The sequence below is a fragment of the Lonchura striata genome, chromosome 5 (assembly GCF_046129695.1).
Source record: "Lonchura striata isolate bLonStr1 chromosome 5, bLonStr1.mat, whole genome shotgun sequence".
NCBI lineage: Eukaryota > Metazoa > Chordata > Aves > Passeriformes > Estrildidae > Lonchura > Lonchura striata.
The window spans coordinates 30,751,432-30,774,932 of NC_134607.1; the positions used below are offsets into that span (position 1 = coordinate 30,751,432).

Below are 23,501 nucleotides of genomic sequence, written 5' to 3' on the forward strand. Positions count from 1 at the left end.
CAGCTTCAAAAATGAAAAGTTGTGCTGCCTGACCGGGAGTTAATTTATATCAGTTTATTTCAATACCAAATTGTTTACTTTATCTATAAGCCTTGTAAAAGGGTACCACCATAATTTGTATTACATATACTCTAAATTTGTATATAATTAATTTATTGTACCACTCCTAGGTTCTCTTTCATTCTATTTTGTGCATTCATACATGAACAGCCAGAATTTGCCCTGTGGTAAGTAAGATAAATTGCCTAAACATGGGCATCAAATGCCATTTAAGATACCCCAGGGTATCCATCTGGCCTCCAGCTGCTGCCTCAGAAAGGCACAGATTCTCTGTCATATGCATATTCTGCATATCTGTGTGGATGTATCCAGTATCTTAGGACATTTAAAATGTCAGTAAAGGTCTGTATTTAATGAAAATGGATGAAAACTTGTTTTATTGTCCTAGTCTTGAACTGAAATATATAGGGTAAGCACAAAAAGACATCTTTTCAGATTTTGAATATGTGGAAGACAATAATTATTTTATATTTTAGTAACAGTGTTGTTCATTGTTTTAAAATGTCTGCTGTGTGGAGATTGAGTGGATAACAGCTTTATTATATTACATTATACCTCAATAGCATGGTACACTGTATATTCTTTCTCTGACAGCCTGACATTCAAAAATTAACTTTTGCTAGTTCTGATTAGTTGTTTATAATTTTCTCTGTGTTTTTTTTTTTTTCTATTAAATGTTATAACAGCCTGTATTTACTCTTTCCATTTATTCAATTTCAACCTTCTATTTAATTTGTCTCATTGACTAACATCTTGCTTAATTTTTCTTTATGCATTTTTCTTCTCTGGGAACTTTTGGTACTGAAAGTTCAAATGGTTATTCTCCCTCTTTTTACTTTCCTGAGAACAATTTAATTAATGTACATCTTTGTAGTACTTTTTTCTTTTAAAACCTACTTAGAATGAAATTATCATAAAAAAAAAAAAATCTGAACCCTTAGCTCTAGTACTTGAAACTATTTGCATGAATTAATGAAATAAGAGTTGATCCTACAAATCTGAGGAGCCTTTCCATAAAGCTGAATGCTAAGAGATGGTGCATTCTGAAGTTTTGATACACAATATTTAATTGTATTACTGTGCACTACATAACTGCTTGACTTCCATTCTCCTAAGCCTACCATTGAATCCAGGCTTAGTTCTTTAGATTCATAGCAGATAAAGTAGTTTATGTGGAACAGCTCAAAGGATGAAGACTTAGGTAATTTTAATTTCAAATAGAAACCAAGAAATTAATATAAATCCATAGTCATATGATTTCAGAAATAAAAGATTTGTATCTGGTATCATGCTTTATAATGAAATCTGCTCCACTAGAGTTTGAATATTTTGTAAATGGCAGTTGTGAGACTTATCAGCACAACCACTTTTCTACACTTGTGTCAATGTACTGAAGTAACAGAGCCTCATAATAAAAAAAAATTAAAAGATTTTCCTATAAGAAGAATCCAAATGTGTTGATTTAATTTAAAATATATTTTTTAAATAAAGTTCAATGCTGTTCTTAATTTAAGAACTTTTATATATTAATCATTTTTATATGCACTTGGCCAGTACTATACATGAACTTGTGGTTTACAAGTAAATATCCACTTCTTTTCCATGAAATGTAAAGAGAATTTCACTGGAAGGCATTGGCCAGGGGCACACTGTAACCTCACAGGGATCTAATATTGCAGTCTGCAGTACAAGAGGAGATATTTTAGAATCATGTGAAATGTAATTTGACAATATAGGCGCATGAAGGATTAGTTAGTTGCTGAGCAGCATCTCAAGAATATCCAAGTACATTTTTAAAGATTTCTTCAGAAGAATGTGAATTTTCAAGTCTAGTGCATAAAGGACCTCTACTACAACAGCTGCCTATCAGAAAGGGTCCTCCTTGATATCTATGTAAGGCATTGAAAATTCAAAAGGGCCCATCACAGCTTTGAATCAAATTTAAAAACCTCATACATTTTACCATTTTTTCTTCTTTAAATAATTTCTCTGGCTATTTTAACCTGCATTTTGAAAGGCTCATAAACATCTGAGGTCACAGAAACATTATGAAATGTCTAGCTGAGGTGCTAGTTTAACATCCAGCTTTGTTTAATGATGATTGCTGCAAAGTGGGAAGGAGGAGGGAGAATTTCTTTAAATACCAGAGTATTACTTTATACCTAAAAATTGTAAAATAAAAAAAATTGTAAATAAGTCCTCAGCAAAAATGAGTTAGTTAACTAAAAGTTAGTTAGTCAGTTAAAAATGAGGTAGCAACTATGTCTTTATATTAAAAAACCCCAACCCAAACCAAACTAAAAAAGATTGGTGTGAAGGAGAGATGAAGAATGTCAAAACTCACACATGATTTTCCATAGTTAGCCAAGCTTACTATGTAGTCTGGAAATTCTACCAGGTACTTTTGTTCTAGACATCCAGAATAAATTAAAAATTTAGTTAAAATGGTGACAGTATGAGTCATTCATGAGTTAAAATTACATGGGGCAACATAACCACATATAGAATATAATATGAAAAAGCTCAAAGACATAGTTCCCTCATTTCTCTTTAGCTATTTTATTAAATGATTTCTTTAAAAAAAATTAAAATTTAAATCAGTGGAATTATTTTTTAAAAAGTAGCCTGCTTTCTCTATTCTCTGTGGTGGTCTACACTAGTATTATAGGAACATTTATCCTGAGCAAAAGTAGCATTTTTCCTATGATGGTTTCCACTGAATGTGGTTCCCAAATGAAGCTAGCCAAGTTCATTCTCTAGTATAAATACCTTAGTCAAGAACTGTTTGTTATAGTTTCCTGAAGTACTTTTTATCTAAGCTGGATTTATGTAGTCCTGGGTCACTACCTCAGGTCTTTGTTGTATTCTGTGTTACTTTCTCTCTACAGTGTGTTAAATTTAAGTTTTGCAGGTAGATCTCAATAAGAGGAGCATTTAAATTGTCTTAAACTTGAACTACGATGCAATTCCCTGCCATGGTAATGATAGAGTATATGTGGCACTACCAAATACCAAGAGTGTTCAGTTCTGCATACCTGGTTATCAGAAAAAGAGACACTTCTATACTTCCATGGCATTTGTTCAAGTGCGTATACTGAATCCAAGTTTGCCTCCTCACATGAAATTTGTTGTTATGGTCAGCTACAGTGTTTCTGCACATGGTTTATTATCTGCTCTCTCTACAGTGTTAATCAGTTTTTTCCACAGAAGTATGCACTTTAATTTAATGGACTATCCAGCAAAATATATTTTCTTAGGAAACCTTTTCAATTTGAGGACTATCCATTCTCAGATGCACTCTTCATTCAGGTCATTCACCAGAGTATATTTTTCTTTGGATGAGATTAACATTTTTAAAGAATATTAATTAACCCTTGGTAGTTTGTTTATAGCCTTGAGGCATCTAGTTTGTCTTACATTTCATTCTGCCCTTACACTTTCAAGACTTCTGCTACCATCTTGCATTCATTGTTTTGGGAACCACTGGTCAAATCCACAGCTTTTCTTCAACTGCCTTTAACTTTGCTTTCCTGGTTATGCAGCTAATGGTTTATTAGCAAAATCCAGTCATGCATATATCATAGTTATAGTTCATTAAATGTTTAATTCCACAGTGGAATATGAATATAAGTTATGGATTAAAGGAATAGTCTCCTTGTTAACAGAATATACAAGTTATGGCAGCATTGCTAAACACAATCAAATATACTCTAGAACAGGCACTGTGACTATTACTGCACTTTCTAAAATCTGCTGTTTAACAAAGGGATAGTGTTTTTTTCTCAGTGTTAGGGAGTGTAAATCTTCTGTGACTTACTCTAGCTTTTAGCAACCCTGATTTTATTAACTTGACAAAGGTTGTTTGACTTTTGCCACATGGGAAAAATCTTTCTGGACTCGGTGAGGCTGCTGAATTTAGCAAGTTTCTATGTCCCTGTTGATTGTGGTGCTCAAGATGAGATGCTGTTGTGCTTTAGCTGAGAACAGCACTACATCCAAAAAAGAAAGGTAGTTCTGCTTTGGAATAGTCAGTCACTTTGTCTGTGTGTTGTGGATTAACCCCTGCAGCTGACATCACACAGATTTGCTCCCTCCCCCACCAGCTGGACTGGGGAGAGAACTGGAAGGGTAAAATTGAGAAAACAGGTGGGTTGAGATAAAGACAGTTTAATAACTGAAGCAAAAGCTGCACACATAAGCAAAGCAAAAGGACTTCATTCACCACATGCTATGGGCAGGCAGGTAATTTGTCCTCTCCAGGAAAGCATCACACATAGAGTAAGTGATTTAATGCCATCTCCCCAGATGTCCCCTTCTCCCTTCTCTCCTCCAGATTTATATACTGAATGTGATGTTTTATGGTAGAGAATAACCCTTGAGTCGGTTGGGGTCAGCTGTCCTGACTGGTCCCCTCCCAACTCCTTGTGCATCCCCAGCTTCCCCAATGGTTGAGTGGGATGAAAAGCAGAAAACACCTTGACTCTATGTAAATGCTGCTCAGAAACAGCTAAAACATCCCTGTGTTGTCAAAAATTTTTAGCATAAATCCAAATCAGAACCCAAATAAACCTACTATGAAAAACTTAACTTTATGTCAACCAAAACCACAGAAGATATTTCTAAAGCCAGACATAAATTATAAGCTCATACTCTCATTGCTGAGCATAACAATGTTTTAAGTTCCCACTGGTCTTAATGTATACCAACAACATTTCCTATCTGTTCATAAAAATGTCTGTTTTTCCATGAGGTCTTTAAAAGCTGCTGAGTGGAAGAAGAATTCTATTGTTCCTATACAGTCATGTTTTGAAGGTTACCTCCATAACTATGTACCAACAACAGCTGAGGATGTGTTTGTTGGGTGGAAGAAATTTATTGCATCAACCTGCTGTGTGACCGGTGAAGAATAATTTTATTGCTTGAAAGATTGTAGACTATGATTTTTCTTGCCCTTCATTCTGTCAAAAGAATTAGGATCAAAGCATGAAGACCTTTCCAAAATTTTCTGTAGATTCTCTTCTATCTTCATGGGGTCTTAAGTCTTTACCACACATAATTTTTGATACTCTTCTTCCATGATTGCTCACATCCAATTTTTGCAGCCAGAATTTTTCTGGCAGAACTGTGAAATTGGCACAGTATTTAATGTGCCACTTGTCACTCTCAAAATACTGTTTATTTCACTGGGTATCAATTTTATATGAAAGCTGTTATACAAAACAAAATGCTTTAGAGAACAAAATACTTTATGGGAGAGAGACAGAAGAATTGATGTTGAAATCTTGGAGTGTGTATAATGCTCCTACTTGTACTAGCTTACTCCTTCTTGATAGGTACCCAGAAAAAAAAAAAAAGTTTTTTTTTTTTTCATTCTCTGGAAACCACTCACAGTGGACTTAGTGCCTCTGGGTGATATATTAACATGTGTTATAGTGTAGGAATTTACTATGAACTGGCTATTCTTTTCTTGGGTGTTTACATGGAGAAACATGAAAATATTGTGGGGGAATTTTGTGTTGGTTTGGGTTTTTCCCCCAGTAAAGATAAATTTCAACAGTCACTAAAATAGAACATTAGCATACTTGAATTTTTGTTCAATGGACCTCAACTATAAATATGATTCACCTATATATAAAAATCTGGGGAAGGGGTGTAGCTTTTGAAAAATCTCTGCAGTAGTGCAGGTCCTTGATGTCACCTTGAAGGAATCCATCAAAATATGTTCTAATTTGGCTGGTCTGGTTGCCAAGGTAGATGTGTAGTTTTCAATCTTTGAACATTTTGTTGATCAAATAAGAACAGTGTCAATTTATAACTTTTGACAGCTTCAGCAATGGCCTTTTCTGTCAGGCAGTGTCATGTATAGAGGAGAGAGCAACAAGCACAGCTGATGTACTTAATTTATTTTGATAAAATACTTTTTCATAGGTGGTCAATGTTAGAAATGGCATACTTACTGTGACACAATTTAAACATTTGCATCTCTAGATCTTTTATGAGTATTGGCTCCTAAGTTGAGGATATTAACAATATTTTTGTACTTAATTGGGAAATTTTTAATGTAGTTCATCACAAGATTGCTATTTTTTGCCTACTGCCAAGTATACACATCCTAAAGTGAAATTATGTCTTTCTCCATGTCAAAATAAATGTCTCAGTTTCTGTTTTATCCTAGAATTGCCTAATGTTCTATAATACACACACAAAACAGCTTTAACCAAACAATCAGAGAAAAAGACTGCAAAGGATTATGTTTTAAAATTATTTTCATAGAATCATAGCATAGATTTTGTGATGATGATAATAAACTACATTTTGTTTTGGGAAGGTTTCTGAATTTATTATATACTATATTTGCATTATGAAGAACCTGGTCAATTTCTAATTAGTATTTTTTCTTTAATGTATATTTTTAAAATTTCAAGGGTATTTATTGCCTTTAATATTTTTTTCAGGGAGTGCTGGAACACCTGTTGTTTTCAATGAAAATGGAGATGCTCCTGGACGCTATGATATTTTTCAGTATCAAATCACCAACAAGAGTACAGAATACAAAGTAATTGGTCAGTGGAGTAATCAACTTCATCTAAATGTAAGTACACTGTGTCTCTTAGTATTGTCCTGCTGAAACTCTCTGCTCATGGCTTGGATGGGCACACTGTTCACTGTGTAAAAAACTTGGCTGGAGGGCCAAGGCATCCTGAGAGGACAGTGAATGGAGTTAGTCCAGGTAGCACCTGGTCACAAGTGGTGCTCTCCTGGAGTCAGTACTGGGGCCAGTTCTGTCTAATGTCTTTATCAATGATGTGGATGAGGTTGTCAGTGCACCCCCAGTAAGTTTGCAGACAAGGCCCCAGTTGAGCAGGAGTGTTGATCTGATGGAGAGTAGGAAGGCTCTGCAGAGCACTCAGGACAGGCTGGATCAATTGCCATGGTTCAATGAGGTGAAGTGATGAGCCCTACACTTGGGTCATAACAACCCCAACAGTCTGAGGGCAAGTTTCTGAATGTGAAACTGCCCAGCAGAAAAGTCCATAGAGTGTTGGTTGACACAGCTGGTTAGCATCTGGAGTGTGCCCAGGCCAATGGCATCTTGGCTGTATCAGAAGTAGTGAGGCCAGCAGGACCAGGGCAGTGACTGTCCCTCTGGACTTGGCACTGGAGAGGCTGCAGCTGATAGATTCATAGAATCATTAAGGTCAGCATAAACCTCTGAGGTCATTGAGCCCAACTATCAATCAAACACTGCTAGGACACCACTAAACTATGTCCCTATGGCCACATCTACAAGTCTTTTAAATATCTTTAGGGATGGTGATTCCATCACTTCCCTGGGCAGCCTATTCCATTGCTTGACCACCCTTACAGTGGAAGAAATTTTTCCTATTATGAAATCTAAACCTGTCCTGGCAACACCTTGAAACCATTTCCTCCTGTTCTGTCACTCAATACCTGTGAAAAAAGACTGACCTCCACCCATCTACAATCTTCTTTCAAGTAGTTGTAGAGGCCATTAAGGTTCCCCTTGAACACTACAACACATTGAGGGTCTGGGGCATGTCCAGAAAAGGGCAATGAAGCTAGTGAAGGGTCTGGAGCACAGATCTTGTGAGGAGTGGCTGAGGGAGCTGGGCTTGGTTATTCTGTTAAATAGAAAAAGAGCTTCAGGGGAGAATTTACTGCTCTCTACAACTACCTGAAAGAAATAACTGATGGGACAGGGGAAACTACTGGAAGTTGCACCAGGGGAGGTTTAGATCAGACATTGGAAAAAATTTCTTCAGTGAAAGGGTGATCAAGCATTGGAACAGTTTGCCCAGGAAAGTGGTCACCATCACTGGGGGTATTTAAAAGATATGTAAATGTGGCCTTTAAGGACATTGTTTAGTGGTGGATGTGGCCATGTTAGGCCAATGGTTAGATTTGATGATCTTATATGTCTTTTCAGCCTAAATGATTCTATGCTACTACCAATCGGATTATGATACTGACATTGGAGAACACTCATTTGAGTATTCAATTATTTTAAACACTTTAAAATTATTATTTATTCTCTGGCAGCTAGCAGAACAAAGCACTTCCTCTCTGTTCTTGAGAAGACAGTAAAATATTGCACAATAGCCTGAATCAAATTCTTTATATTTTCAAGTCAGATGGGTCATGTAGTTATTAACTCCTTCAGATGATATTTTTGAATAATTTTATATCTGTTGTTCCTCAGAGAGATTAATAAGTTAGGCAAGGAAATAATAACTCTTCCTTTAAAAAAAGGTATCATACAAAATGATGGGGACAGTTAAATTGCCCAGGTATTTCAAATAATATAAGAGGATGGAAATGTATCTCATAAAAGACAAGTTTGAATTCTAACCACTTCTGATTTAGTTAAAACATTGGGATGATGAACTACTGCAATAAAAACATTCCTTGAATATAAAGGGAGACTTTAATGCTTTTCTACATGAATAACCAGGATTTGTATTGTTCCTTATTATTTCATAGCAGAAGGAAAAAAATACAAACCCACAATTTACCCATCTTTAGATGGTGTTTTCAATTGTTGTCTTAATGCGTTTTGCAAGTTTTGGGATAGTTAAATTCCACCTGTGCATGGAATTATATTTGGGATGAAAATTGCTGTCCTAACAAAATTCAGAGGATATATTCATAGATTTGTATGACAGATAGGCATCAGGGTTTAATTGAAATTTTTGGGTCCAAGGTATTTCCTCCTGGAACAAGATGTCTCCATGCAAAGAGAGAAGAAGAAAAATTAAGTTAATCTCTTTCCTTATTAGATGTGTAATATACTTGAGTAGCGTTAGCCATTTGGGTACCTCTGCAAATGTGAAATACCAATGTTGTTTTGCTAAAGGCTAATGGGAAGGGCAGCAGTGTGAATTGATGACTAGATCCACCAAAGCAAGTTTATGCAGTGAATTCAATAAAACAACAAAAAGAAGGTTTCAAATATCTCTGGTTTTCCATGTGAGAGGTTCCTGATGAAGAGTAACAAAGACAGTGTAGTAAATATTTACAAATTATTCTCCTGTTCAAACAATTTTGCAATAATTATCTGAGTGCTATCGACAATAACACATATGATGACTCCCCATTTTCATTCACAGCTATTAAACCACTTTAGCATATCTACAATTTCATATCTGTAACTACTTGTCAGGGACTCATTTATTTAGCTATTCTGCACAAATAGAAAAAAAATCCTACCAACAGAAACCGTGTGTTGAAGATTGTGTGGCGGTGTTATTTCCCTTCACTAACCTGATATCTGTCTGTTGAAAGGCATGAAAGGAAAAAAAAATGGTTAAACAAGTTTAATATTAAACATTAATTTCTAGAAAACACTATAGCTGGATCCTTATAATAACTATTATGGAATACATTATAGATTTTGATAATTGTTACATTTTTCTGAAAAGTTAATGTTTCTTAAATTAACTCAAAAAACATAAATTTTGCAGAAATGCTAATACTAACATAACAGTTATATAGTAATATCAAAGAAGATACAGAAAAATTTTCTTCAATTTTAGTTTCATCATGATCTGCCTTTTTCTATCTCCCCCTAGACTTGTGAATTTTTCATTAAGCCTGTAGTTTTTTGGTCCCATTATTTCTGCCTCATATATATGTACACGGGGGAACTCTGAAATATGATTGGATTGATGGGTACTCATACTACTGAAACCACATTGTGCTAACCACACAGACCACAGATCTAACAGGAAAGGATTTATCTAAGGATGCCCTAATTAACTCTCATTACTTGAGGATGTGTTAGAATGTTGTTTGGCTCTCTTTTTTTCACCACCATAATCTCATGTGCTGGGTGCATCTGGTTTTTCCAACTCTCAGGCAAGCTCTGTCGAGTTCATGGGGTTGTGAACATACGAGTGGGCTGGCGCAGTGCCCGGCAGTGCAAGCTCCTGCTCCCAGCTTTGTGTTAGGGTCCTGCTCTGCTCCACCAGCCCTGCTCTGCTGCAGAGCCCTGCTGACACCAGCCAGGATGCAAGCAGGCACACAGGGCTCGCTCCTCCTGCAATTTCACTAAACTCTTAGCAGGTGTTGATGGCAGTTATGACAGATGAGGATCTGCTGTGGCAAAGCTGTTGCCTCCTCTCACTAGACAAAATATATTACAACCAAGTAATCTTTTTGAATGATTGTCAATACTCCAGATCATCATATTGCAAATTAGGAAGTGCTTTTGAGTGCCAATGAATCATAGGGAATACAGTGGATGTTTTCATTAGTTTCTGTGAAAACATCTATATTTATTGAAAGTGAAGCAGTATTAAGATGGCAGAACAATTTTTACCCTGCTGCTCTTTAAAGGAGATGCTTTTAAAATATAATCCTTTCCCCTCTCTATACTTTCTCCTCTAGTTTACTTTTAATGAAGACACATGTAACTATGATTTTAGTGAATATTTGTAAGCTAGATATCCTCTGTAGATACCTCTACCCTGTTTTTTACAGATATTTCTTCTTCAAATTGTGTGATAACATGTTGTAGCTGTCATGTGTTTATGATTATGTTCATCTATGTAGCTGGTATTGTGCTTCAGAAAATTTATAGTTTTTATTCATCTGTTCATTTTTCCTGTCAGAAAAATATATCTTGAAAGGATCAGGTTTTTAGTACAGTTCAAACTTGGAAAAATTAATGTAATACAAACTAGAATATATCTTCCATCTAATCCAAAGGTTTCCATTTTCTATTTCTGATTTCCTCATTCCCCCTACTTTTAAATTTTCCTTTCCCTTAAGATTCTCTTTGCTAATTTATATCATATTTTGGCTGCAGGTTTGTTGTCTGGGCTTTGGCTTCTCACCTGGTAGCGAGCCCCAGTCTGTCTCTGGCCACCACCCTCGGAATTCAGGGTTGCTCTGCTGATGTCTCTGGCACCTCAGAGCCGCACGTGGACTCTGCAGGGTCCTTGTCAAGCTTCAGACCCGTTCCTTTCTCATTGCAGTGCTGGTTTTCCCTTTGGGCAGAAGTGCTGGCTCTGTCTGGATAAAGAGTCTGTATCACATTCCCTAAGGGGCTCTTTCTCAGCAGGCTTCACCACTGCTGAGACCCTTCTAGCTCTGATGCTGGTTTCTTCATGGAGACTTCAGTAACATTAATGCTCTCCTTTAGGCCAACTGACCTTTTAAATTTCCTCTAAAGCAACTGTAGCTTCCAGATACAGGCGATTCATGACTACTGATCAGTCCTACTTGTGTAAATCTTACAAAACAAAGGCATGACAATGCTGATACAATAGATTAATTAAATAAAGAAACAATATGACAATGCTGATACAATAGATTAATTAAATTAAGAAACAATAACGATCTTCCAAATTTAAATTTTTTCTTGATTCTTGAGTTTGAAAAAGGTATCTCAGTCTTTGACAGATACAAGAAAACTCTGAAAGCAAATATTTAGAAATGTCCAAAAATAATCTCAAAGAACCTGATTATCTGATGATTCTGACCGTGTAAATTTACATCTCTTTCAGTAATGTCCTTTTACTCTCCAAGATTTTCTGACTTTAAGTGATCTCAATATACTGGAAACAACCAGACCTTTTAAACTTTTAGTATGATTTTAAAGGAAGAAATAATTGCCTTAGAACTTCTGCTCATTCACAATATTAAACTGTCAGTGTTTTCTGTTGTTTACTTTCATAATTTTATTTTCTTTATCAGTAGAAAAAGATAACTTAATTTTCAGGGAAGTCTGATAGTTAAAATGCTGTCTTAAAAAATATTCTGGTTTTTATGATGACTAAAAATCCAGGCAAAGGTAGCTGTTTCTGCAAAAGTTATGTTTTATTCATATTGCAACAGTATTTTGCATACCAGGTCACACGTAAAAGTTCTCTATAAATGTGTGGGTTTAGCAGATTTGAGCTCTCAACCATGTAATATCTGTACAAGTAAAGTTGTTAGAAACAAGCTTGCTTTTCCTTGCACTTATAATTTGAATCAAGTTCTTCTTATGATTAATAATGAATTCACCCTTAGAAACTCTGTTCTGTATTGCATGTGTTATAAGGGCTAGACAGAGATGTTGACTGGTGGCTTTTGTCAGTGGCAATAGATGGAAATGGTCCCAAACGTAAAGTTTTAATAATGAGTTCCTGAGTACCTTTCTTTACAAACCCATTCAGTTTATAGTTTGTTTCGGTTCATTACTGAATATCTTTTTTTCTCTGAACATTTCTTTTAAAATGCTCTAAATGCATTTTATGACGCTCTATTTTTAAAACTAAATATGAGTTGGAAAAAGAAAAATTGAAATGTTAAAGAATTTTAAAATCTAATATTTGACTTTTTTTTAAAAAACGCATTTTTAAATATAGTTTGAAACAATCTTAGATTGCATTTCAAGCTTATATATTGTTTTGATCTATCAAAATCTGTGTTTAAAGACCCCAATATGAAAAGAATATGTAGATCTAAATCCATATTCTTCCAAGCTAGTGATTTTGATCTTCTGATGAGTCTTCAGGGAGACACAATTATTGGTGATTTTAAAATCACAGATTTAGCTGATGAAGTTAAAATGCTTGAGTGGATAACAACTTACATGATAGTACTCCTCAAGAAAAATCCAAAGCAGATAAAACCCTTGCACATTCCCTTGGAGCTGCTCAAGGCTGCGCTGGATGGGGTTCTAAGCAACCTGGTCTAGTGAAAGGTGACCCTGTCACAGCAGAGGGGTTGCAACTGGATGATTTTTCAGGTTGCTTGAACCCAGGCCTTTCTATGATCCTGTGTTTCAAGTGAAAACACTGAATTTTAAAGATACAGTTCACTTGTATTTGTTTTATTGTTTGCTTTGGGATTTTTGTGTGTTTTGGTTTTTTTTTTTGTTTTTTTTGTTTTTCACTAGAGCACAGGAGTTCTTGTAAAATAAAGAGATTTTATAATAACAGATTTCTAACATTCTCTTAGCAATAATAAGATACATAAGCTTTCACATTTATGGAGTGTATGCATTGAGGATATAAATGACTCAGGGGCATCCATTTTTCCATAAAGATCTTGATTTATGACTAAAACTAGGAATTAAATTGCACTGATGTGATGAACTATCAGAGAGACAGCAATAACCACCATCAGCCTTAAGCACAGTGATTGGTGAACTAGTAAAAATTGGGAACCTCACACTGACAGTGAGCTTCCCTTCAGGCATAAAGAGATCATAAAGAGATTTGAATTAGTATTTGATTTCTCCTTTTTTCTAGGCCTCATGTCTTGTATCTAATACTGAAGGAATCCATCAACACTGAAATTAGTCAATTATTTTTGGAGGTTGCAGATTCAAAATCCATTAGTTCCCTTTCTTTTGACATGGTAAAAGAAAATGACTCAAAAAACTTCTGATGCTTTCCATAACTGCATTAAATAAGTTTCAAGCTTTGCTGTAGGCCATTGTATTTCATTAAAGAAGTCAGAAAACCTCTTCTTTTTCTGTGGTAGCTATTATATAATTGATAGATGTTTTTAAAATGCTGAACCTAAACTAAGCCCTGTGTTTAACAAAGAACATAGTACAGTGAAATACACAACAAAAGCCCTTAGTGCCATATATGATTATATCTATAAACAAAATATGACAATCATATGTGCTGCAGGATGTTCTTCTGCCTGCACGTAATAAGGCAGTAGAGTTCAAACTTTCACTCTAACAAACCCACGTTATCTGACTGAAATTTGTTAATGCTGTATTAAAAATAAAACTCAATGAGACAAGCAAAAATGTTTTAGGTTCTTCTATTCTTTTCAAAATTGTACTGCTATCTTTCTTTATTCTACATAAGGCTGAAAATAGAAGAGACTGTTATGGTTTTTAGACTAGTTAGGTTTCACAAAACTAGCCCCGATCTTAGCACTGGTCAAGTAGTATGACTCAGGATTTGTTCTTCCCTACTGTTAGTGTAGGATACAAGGCAAAAAAAATACAAGAAACGTGGAATAAAATTGGGATTTTATGATACCAAAAAGTTGTGGGTTGTATTGATATAAAATGCTTTGTGATAGAGAGGAAATAGGTTGAATACAGATGTTAAAAGAGCATTAAATTATTTTAAGAACTGCCCATATTAGACAGAAACTATTTCAGGCAAAACTGAAAATCAAAACAGAACCTAGATTCAGGAACCAGTGACATTAGAAGAACCGAAGGAGGATGACAACTTGTCTTCCTTCTGAAGTTTTTTCACTTTGGTCCTAATAGTTGTTTCCCTGGCTCAATGAAATAGATTACTTGACTGATTCTCTAGAGAAAAATAACGAAAAAAAAACCAAAAAGGAAAATTGATAAAAGATATCTGCTGGGAAAATATTGTGAAATTTGATAACCATTTTTTCTTCATTAGAATGATAGTAAATTGCCAGTGAAACAGCCTCTGCTTGAGAGTTAGGATGAATAGTGACTTTTTTCTCACCTTGTCAGGGTGAGTGAAAGTCAGGTTTCTCAAATGAAGCATGAAGTTGCAGTTGTATGTTTGGCTGTGAATTTGTCACAGGATTCTTGAGTGGGTGGTAGATATTTTATAGTTTTTTGTGTTCATCCTTTGTAAAAGTGGTATGATTGGATTGAATTGTTCTTTGAATAGCCATAACCAACAGGACCAAGAGTATTCCTATTTTTTCAACAAACTGGAAAGGAATGAAAAACATAGCACTTATGTTTTTAAAGTATTCTTTTCTCTTTCACAGTAAAAAAATGTGAGCAGTAATAGAACAATAAAAATTCAGGAGCTTTTAAATGAATTCCTGGAGAGTTTTACATTCATATATAGGACTTCAGAGCAGGGTTAAGTATTCCCCTGGTACAAGCTAATGTGAATTTTAGCATTGGCACCACCCTGAAATTTATACATGTCATGTAATTTGAAGATTGAGCTGCCCTTTAAAGCTTGAAGTAAATTGTTTAAAAGTCCTTAAAAGCAAAAAATTGCAGATTAAATAATTAAATTAATTATTGTTCATTTGTGTTACATAATTGAAGTCTACCACTAAATTAAAAATCACTAAATGGAAAATGAAAAAGGCCTTCAATGGTTATTATATGATGAAAGAGAATAACCAGCAGTTAGCAGAACATTACTCTATGGTTATATTTTTTTCTGTGTGCTTTGCTGCAGTTCTCTTCATCTTGCACTTATTTTAATTACTTTAGGATAGTCATCTAATATTTATCCAGGACTTTTCATCCTGGTAAATCCCCAAACACTATTTAAAAAAATAATTAAAAATAGAGAACTATTTTCTGAATATCCACAATGGTATCACTAGATTTAATGGTGATATTAATGCATCTTAAAGCAGAGAATGAAGAATGCATAGGTAATTTAATTCTAACTTCAACTTGCAGTAAACAGATTTAGTGTTGAATATGTCAATAAAATATGCTTGAAACTAGTGGGTCAAAGAAGGAGGAGTGCAGTGCTCTTTCTGGTCACTGCAGGAATTGAAGTGAACTGCCCTTTTATGGAAAACTTGGGCATAAGGTTAAGCAATAGCTTTGGAATGGTTAACTGATTTGCATCACCAGAGGCCATTACAGCAAGGAACTCGACTTGTGATGTAATTCATCTGTTCTCAATGCTGTGAGCTCCTTAGCAGAACTGTGACTTCAGTTGGAAAAGTAAAGTAGCTGGAGAGAGTCCAGCTGCAAGCAATTATAATGATCAGCCATCTCAAAATATGCCTTTAGGGAAAGATTGAGCAAACTAGGGTTGTTTAGTCTGAAGAAAACTGCACTGAGGGGGGTTGTGTTAATCTCTTCCAATACAGAAAGGATTATTCAAGAAAAGAACTATGTTAGGCATAGTTAATTTGGCTATTAGGAGAAGAAGTGGATTTGAATTACGGTGAGAGATGTCTAATGCAGAAATGCTGGAAGATTCTAAGGATGAGGATAATTAGGTACTATGCTGCCCTGGGAGGCTGGACAATCTCCAGCACTGTGGGCTGGTTGGAGCAGGTGAGCTGTAAATATTGATTTTGCATAGTGATTCAGAGATGGGGTCATCACTTCTAAAGTTTTCTGGCTTTCATTTGTTTTGCGGGTTTGATCTTCCAATAATCCCCTCAGAGGCAATGTCCTGTATCCCTTGAGCCAATGCTGGGAGGCATAGAAGCAAGTGGACTCCTATACTTGGTTTTGTGCTGAATACAAGACTGTCTTTAGCAATCTTTAGCAAGAGCTCTAGAAGAAAGCCATGAAAGATTTATGGAGTCATAAACCTGGTTATTTATTTAGACTCGTTTTTTGATTCAGGTTGTGCATCACTTTACTGGTGAAGGACAACTTCTTTACCTTTTTTCCATTCATATATAGGATTCCAATTTGGACTTCTTTTTTACATGCTAGATGCTTAATATATCCCAAACTGATTTAAGTTCCCTTATGTGGGAAACAGTTTATTATTGCAGCAGTGGTGATTTCTTTTACTTAGACCATTTTTCCCTAACACTTAGAGAAGCATTTTCCCTGTAAACAAAAGCAATTTACCATACAATATTTAAAATGCATCATTAATTATGCAAGACATAAGAAAAGTAGGATCATTACCGTTTCTTGTTTACTTTTTTCTTGTAAATATTTTTTTCTTAAATAGGTATTCTGTAAAAGCACAAAAGACAGTAGGATCATTACCGTTTCTTGTTTACTTTTTTCTTGTAAATATTTTTTTCTTAAATAGGTATTCTGTAAAAGCACAAAAGACAGCCTAAAGAATTTAGCTGTCAAGAGAGAACATTGACATTTTTTCTATTTTCCTATTTATTTAGCCTAGTTATGATATTTTTATTTGTTCTCAAAACATTAAGTACCTGAAATCTGCCTTTGCGTTACAGAAGACAGCAAAAGGGATCTCAAGAGACTCTCTAGCCCTTGGATAAAGTTAATCTTCTACACTTATGTTGTTTTAAGGGTGAGGACTTTGTAGCTTCTGAAGGCATTGTCTTTCATTTTTTAGCTACTCCTATCTCCAAAGTGTCTTAAAAATCTCTATATTTACTCCTTATTGCTATAATTTAAACCTATAGCTTATTTTATTCAGTGTACATTGTGCACATCCTCATCGTTTTCATGTATTTGAAGACTGTTGTTTTACCTCCTAGGCTATGTTTTTTCTTCAGGCTATACAAGAGGAATTTGTTCAATTTAGTCACACAGATTGTGTTTTCTAGACATTCTTCTAATCTTTGCAGATTTGCTCTGGATTCCTCATTTGTTTCTCCTTCAAAAGGAAATACAATGACCTAACCTTCAGAAAGTGTCCTGACTGCAATCTTACTAGTGCAGAGTACAGGAGAAACATAATTTCATGTAGTCATGATGGAGAGTAGAGGGGGAAGACTGTTGTATCTATCTGCATTTATCTGGCATTTGCCCCTTTTGCAAGAGTATGACATTGATTCAATATATCACAATCTACTAGAGCCCTGAGATCTCTTTTTCTTCTGAAGAGCTGCCACCTCTGTCCTTCCTGACCCATAATGTACTGCTGGTTGTCCCTGTTAAACTGTATGCTTCATTTTTTCAGACTCTGCAGTATCATTTGAAATAAGTATTCTGACCTTCAGCATGGCTTCAGTCTTTCCCAGTGTTACTGCCCAAATCTGATCACCTTATACTCTATTTTATGATCCAGACAAAATGAGTGGTTATAACAAATATTGAATAATGGCAGACTAACAATAGACTTTTCTAGACCACACCCAGTGCCATCCCTTCTCTTCTGACAGTAAATCAACTACAAATTTTATCTTTCCTCAGCTTTCTGATATAATTTGCACCTAGCCCTTAGGGGCTAAATCTGTTTCACTAGGTTGCTTGTGACTGAGAGTGTAATTTGAGATGTTGTCAAAAATCTTTCTAATGTTAAGATAAATGACACCTGGCTGCTTGTCTCTCATCCACATTGCCTGTTACCCTCTCACTGAAGGAAATGTGACAGCCCATTGATGACAGATCCCTTTTGGCTGCTACTTGTCTTGTTTGTTTTCTCTGTGTTTTTGAAATGTGTTTGTTTATTTCTTTCAGGATTTCTCTTGGAATCCAAGTCAAAATGAATGATTGATAATTCCCTGGCTTCTTCATTCCCTCCCTTTTCAGCATGTAAGCACTAGGTTTCCCATTTTCAAATTCTCTATACTTCCCCATAAAGTCTCAAGAGCTTGCTATCTATTCCGTTCTGTAAATATTATAAAATAAACCCCAATTTTTTAAGTCCATATGGAACCCTCTCACTTTCTCTCATTTTGAAAATCTTCACCGTTATTTCTTTAGTAAGAGGTATTTTTGGTTTTGGTTTGTTCTTTCCCCCTCTCCACCCCCCCCCCCCCCACCTCTGACTTAACATGTTGTGTGGCACTTTCTCTAGTTTTAACTTCTTCCTCGTGCTTGTTTTTGTTCCTGACGGATCACTAGGTCTCTGCAGAATTTTAAATTTCATTATTGACTCCTCATTCTAAGCAACAGCACAATCTTGGCAGTGAAAGTTCTTCTCCTGCTGCTGGAAATCTCAGTATAAAAAAAATCTATTTCCTGCCTGTTCGGAGTTAGTTCAGACTTTCACACATTTTGTGTTTGTGATCTTGCTTCCTCTCTGTTTAAAGGGCTAGTGTGATTTCTTTTGTTTATGTAGTGCTGAAAATTCAAAGTCTTTAGCATGAAAAGATCTGGAAGATCTGGAAGAGTTGGAAAATAAGATAGGTACCATTGAAGTGGGAAACCATCTTAAAGTAGTGTTCTGGGGTTTAGATTTTGATATGTTTCAGGGCATAATGCACTACAGCTTTTCTTTTCTAAAACCAGGTTGGAGAAATGTGTCAGGAACAGTTTAGATATAATGCCTCTTTTTTTCCAGAGAAGTAAATAAATTTGATCCCTGTGTTTCAGCTGAGTTTGTCTGTTCCTCTGTCAGAGTCAATTAAGTCTGCTGAAGTGAGGGCAACTTTTCCCAAAATTTCAAGTGTTTCATTTTGCTAAAACATTTTTAGAAGCTAACATGCACAGGATATTTCAGCTCTGTTTTATGTTACTCTTTGAGAGGTCACTGATGAAGCCAATGCCTTCATGCTGTCTGTCTTCTGCTTGGATGGAAAGCTCAGTAAATAGATACAAAACTACCCTGGTTTCCTCTTTCTGTTACTTTGTTAAAAATCTTTTTTTGGCAAAATTTCCTCAAAAAGCCCTTGTTTGAGATAGCTGCTGACTATCATGCTGATATGTGTTGCCTTAATGGTTTTAGCATGGTCTGTCCTGTATTCTGCCAATACTCTGCTCTCCTTTATCTTATAATTTGATGGTGAATTCTTTTGGATGGCATTTAGGACAATTCCTTTTTCAGTTTCATGCACATAGCGCCTTTTGCTCTGACCAAGAAATATGAGGTAGATTAAACAATTTACAAATAGGGGGGAGGATTAAAACCTAAACAAAGTTATTAGCATATTTTCTTCATATTGAAGTGAGGCTTTTTGTGACTGGCTAATTCCTATTTTTAAAATAATTAAGTATTAAAGATAACAAAAACTGTGACAGGTTAATAAATAATAACTTGTTAGCATAACGGCACTAAACTTACTGGGCTGAACTAAATCAGCTGAAGGTTTTACCCAGTACATTTGTTTCCCAGCCCATCATGAAGGAGTCTGGGGACAGCAGCTCTCGTTTTGATAAACTCAGCTTTAACCAATACAATAATTAAAAGCATGCCATGGTGAATATTTTTCATTAAACAAACGGGATTTATGAAATTATATAGTCTTAAAATTTAAAAAAAAAATCTATATTCAATTCAAATGGCAACTAACTGTGCTGAACCCCTTGTGTTCCTTTTGCCTATGCTAAGCTGTGAAGGGAGGAATAATCATGGGGCCATTGGGTTTGAGAGGCACCTGACACAGACTGGAGGGAAATACAGTAGCTATGGAGCACTGGGCTTGGGACAAGCCAGCTCCAACTTAGGTAACTGTAGCTAAAAGAACTGGATTTGGGAAGGAGCATGTTTGTTCTGGGTATTAAACTTTCATCAAGAAATGCAGCTAAGCTATTAAAGTAGTGATGGGCCTTGGGAATAATGGAGGAGATTCTCCAGGCACAAAGAAAGTGATGTTAAAAAACACTTTGCCAGAATTGTGCTCCTTTTCTTTTCCCAAAGCACTAAATTTTTTAAGGTATGCTTGCAGGCTATTTCTACATGATCAACTGCAGGAAGTAAAAAAGTACTTCAAGCACTATGGTTCACATAGCCTTAGTAGTACTAGAGCTGATCAAAACCAATCAATTAACAAAAATGTGATGGTGGAAGATTTCCTCTCAAAAGCCCATTTATTTCAAAATTTCAATCTGACAAATTTTTGGGGAATTTAGTTAGTTAGTTTGTTTTTGAGTGTTTGTGAACATAGAATCACAGAATCATGTGAGTTGGAAAAGACCTCTGAGATCATGAAGTGCAACCTATGACATAACATAATCATCTTGTCAATTAGACCATGGCACTTAGTGCCACATTTGGTCTTTTCTTAAACACCTGTTTAATTACATATACAAAATTATGGCACGGTCTGCTTTTGTAGCATATAATGACTTCAATCTTCGTGTGTACAGCATGAGTTTTATTTATAAATTCTCATAAAATTCTCTTTAATGCATGTCAAGGACAAATAAGGGCAGCAAGGACCTCTAGGTAAGGATATGTGAGAGGGATTGTCTATGTGAAAATGGTCTGCATAAAAAATAACATTGGAAACATGATTTTCAGTCTGATACATTGTTACTAATGATATATTTTTAAAATATAGAAACTGAAAGAGCTGTCAAAAAATCTGAAGTCTGCCAATGTTTCATCTAGAATGGGATGTTTTTGTGGTGGTGTGTTTTGGTTTGTTTGGATTTGTTGATTTTGTTGAGAGTAATTTTTTGTCTCCTTTGTAAAGAAAGATACTATCTTCAGAAGCAAGTGCTTGAAAATTAATTGTGGTTCATGCTTTCAGTAAAGAAAAAAAAATAAATTGCATATATCAAAGTGCCTACTAGATTTCTGTAAAATTCCATTTGGTGGTTACACAGTGCAGTAACTGTTTATTTGAAGATGTGCTAATCATTGCACTTGGTGTTACCTCCTCCCCAAGGCATTTGAGAATTAAACTATGTTTCCCAAGTATTCCATCCACATTAATGTTTCTTGTTTGGCAATTTGAAGAAGGTATTATACTGCAGCTCCTACGTTTGTACCAGGTATCTACTAGGGCCAGCAATTCTGAAAGAATAGGAAGAAACCAAATCATGGGATGAGAAAATTAAAAGTAAAAAACAAAACAAAACAAACCCAAAAAAACCCCCCAAACCAAAACAAGCCAAGATCAACTAAAAATAGAAAAGTAAGCTAGATCCCAAGCCATAAAAAGGCTAGCAGTTTAAGACTGTAAAAAAAAATAGTAATAATAAATTCTTTCTCTATATTGTGATACCGTGGCATGACTATTACCTGTTTTATGTTAACACAGTGTGTTCCTCTATGCAAGTATTCAGCAGTTATGAATTACATGACTTAATGAGTAGGGTTGGTTTCTTTGAGGTAAAATTACAGTATCAGCCCACTGAATAACATATTTGCATTAATAAAGCAAGGCAAGTATTTAAACTTTTCTATTTATGAACATAAGAATCTTTATATTTTTATGGGTGGGGAGCCAGCGGGGACAGAGACAGGGAAACCGAGGCACGGGAATGGGGAAGGACACTTGTCTGAATCGCCAAATCTTTCATGGCAGAGCAAGCGACAAATCTGAACCTGAAGGGGCTGCTTTTAAGGGATGGGGGAACACGGGGAGGACACAGCCTGTGACCAACAGGAGGAATTAGGAGAGGGGTGCAGGGTAAGGGCTCCCCAAGAGAAGCCAACACGGGGAGGGAGCAAACCTGACAATCCAACTCCGCCTCGAGGAAGGGATGAAAGATAGGGAACACTCCAGAACCAAAGGAGTGTGCTATCTGTGACAGACAGGGGGAGACAAGGAAGAAGTGGGTATACAGGTGGATTGACATACATTTTGTTGGGGAAAACTGTGGTAAACCACTCAGGACTGAACCATTAGGGAAGCCAAATGGAGTACATAGACTGAAACATTACAAACTTATAACAAGGAATATTAAAACTTACTACAGAAGAACCAACTGTAAAATAACCTACTACCAAATATAGGGTGAATTATGGAAATAATTTACAGCAATTATGGCAAATTTGGTAATGATATGGATATTCTACTGGCATGTCAATCTGGAATAATTCTCAGTTTTATTTTATTTTATTTGTTTTATTTTAATATAAATTGTATTTTTTGTTATTGACTTATTTCCCTTCTGTACATGCCTGATTAAATAGTTGTAGGTATACCCAGCTTTCTCTAATGGGATAAGTCTATCTGGCAGACAGAATGCAATGATCATTATATTTAGACTCATAATGAATTAGTTTAGTTGAACCAGTTTCAGTTTACTTTTGGGTTTTAATGGTTCAGATGACTTGATTGGACAAGGTACATTAAAGACTTTAACTTTTATTGTGAGAACAGATATATAAGACAATGTTAAAATCTAAATACTAGATGAAATTCCCTTAATTAACTTACTTGCTATGCTCCTAGGATGGACCGTTTTTGTCAGAAGGTAAATACTTCCAGGAACTTGAGATAAAAATAAGAAAAATTCCTAGTGATAGTTGGAGGTGATATTTCAGTTCTTTCTCATTATTATAGCTAAGAATCTCAATATCTATTAGAAGTCCTATGATTTTACATGTAAAACTCCTGATCCTTTTGAAAGTCTTGGCTAGCTGACTGCAAAACAAGAGCTGCTCCCACAGCTCTTATAATTGCCAGTTGCATTACTCTATCCATCATTCTATTTGTTACAATAAGACAATTAAACATTCATTTTTCATTTTTAAATGAATATCTGGCGCTAAGATTTGAAAGAAAAATGAAAATTCTTGCAAGTGATAATATAGCATAATCAGAAATATTTAAATATTACCCAAGTAAAATACTCTGAAAAACCCTTTGAAGGTTGTCCAGGTGTCTTTATATTGTTCATCAGTTGCTGAATTGAGTAACTGATAAGTTTGCCCATAAAAATTAAGAAGAGGAAACAGAGTTTTTTTGTGCATATATATTGGACACATAAATCAGAAATTATATTTGACCTATTACTAGCATTTTTGATCAGTGTCCTCCAGTTGCTGAGGGCATTGATAAATGAATGACTTGCCTGATTATTGGAAGAATGTGGGTTCCAGGAAAGTGAATGTGCTATTTGTACTGTGTCAAGTCAATCTTGTATTCTTTTAGCCAAGTTCTCACATCATTAATTTGGTAGCTCTATTGTTATATATTAGAGGGAA

General features: G+C 35.4%; 1 protein-coding gene across 5 annotated transcripts in view; it reads left to right on the plus strand.

The window, feature by feature from the left end:
* Window positions 1–23,501, plus strand: part of GRM8 (glutamate metabotropic receptor 8) — a 316,036-nt gene that overhangs the window by 240,375 nt on the left and 52,160 nt on the right. For all 5 annotated transcript variants that reach the window (XM_021555217.3, XM_021555218.3, XM_021555222.3 and 2 more), the window contains one exon: window positions 6,516–6,652. In XM_021555217.3, the coding sequence (XP_021410892.1) occupies window positions 6,516–6,652 (137 nt within the window). The remainder of the gene's footprint in view (window positions 1–6,515; window positions 6,653–23,501) is intronic.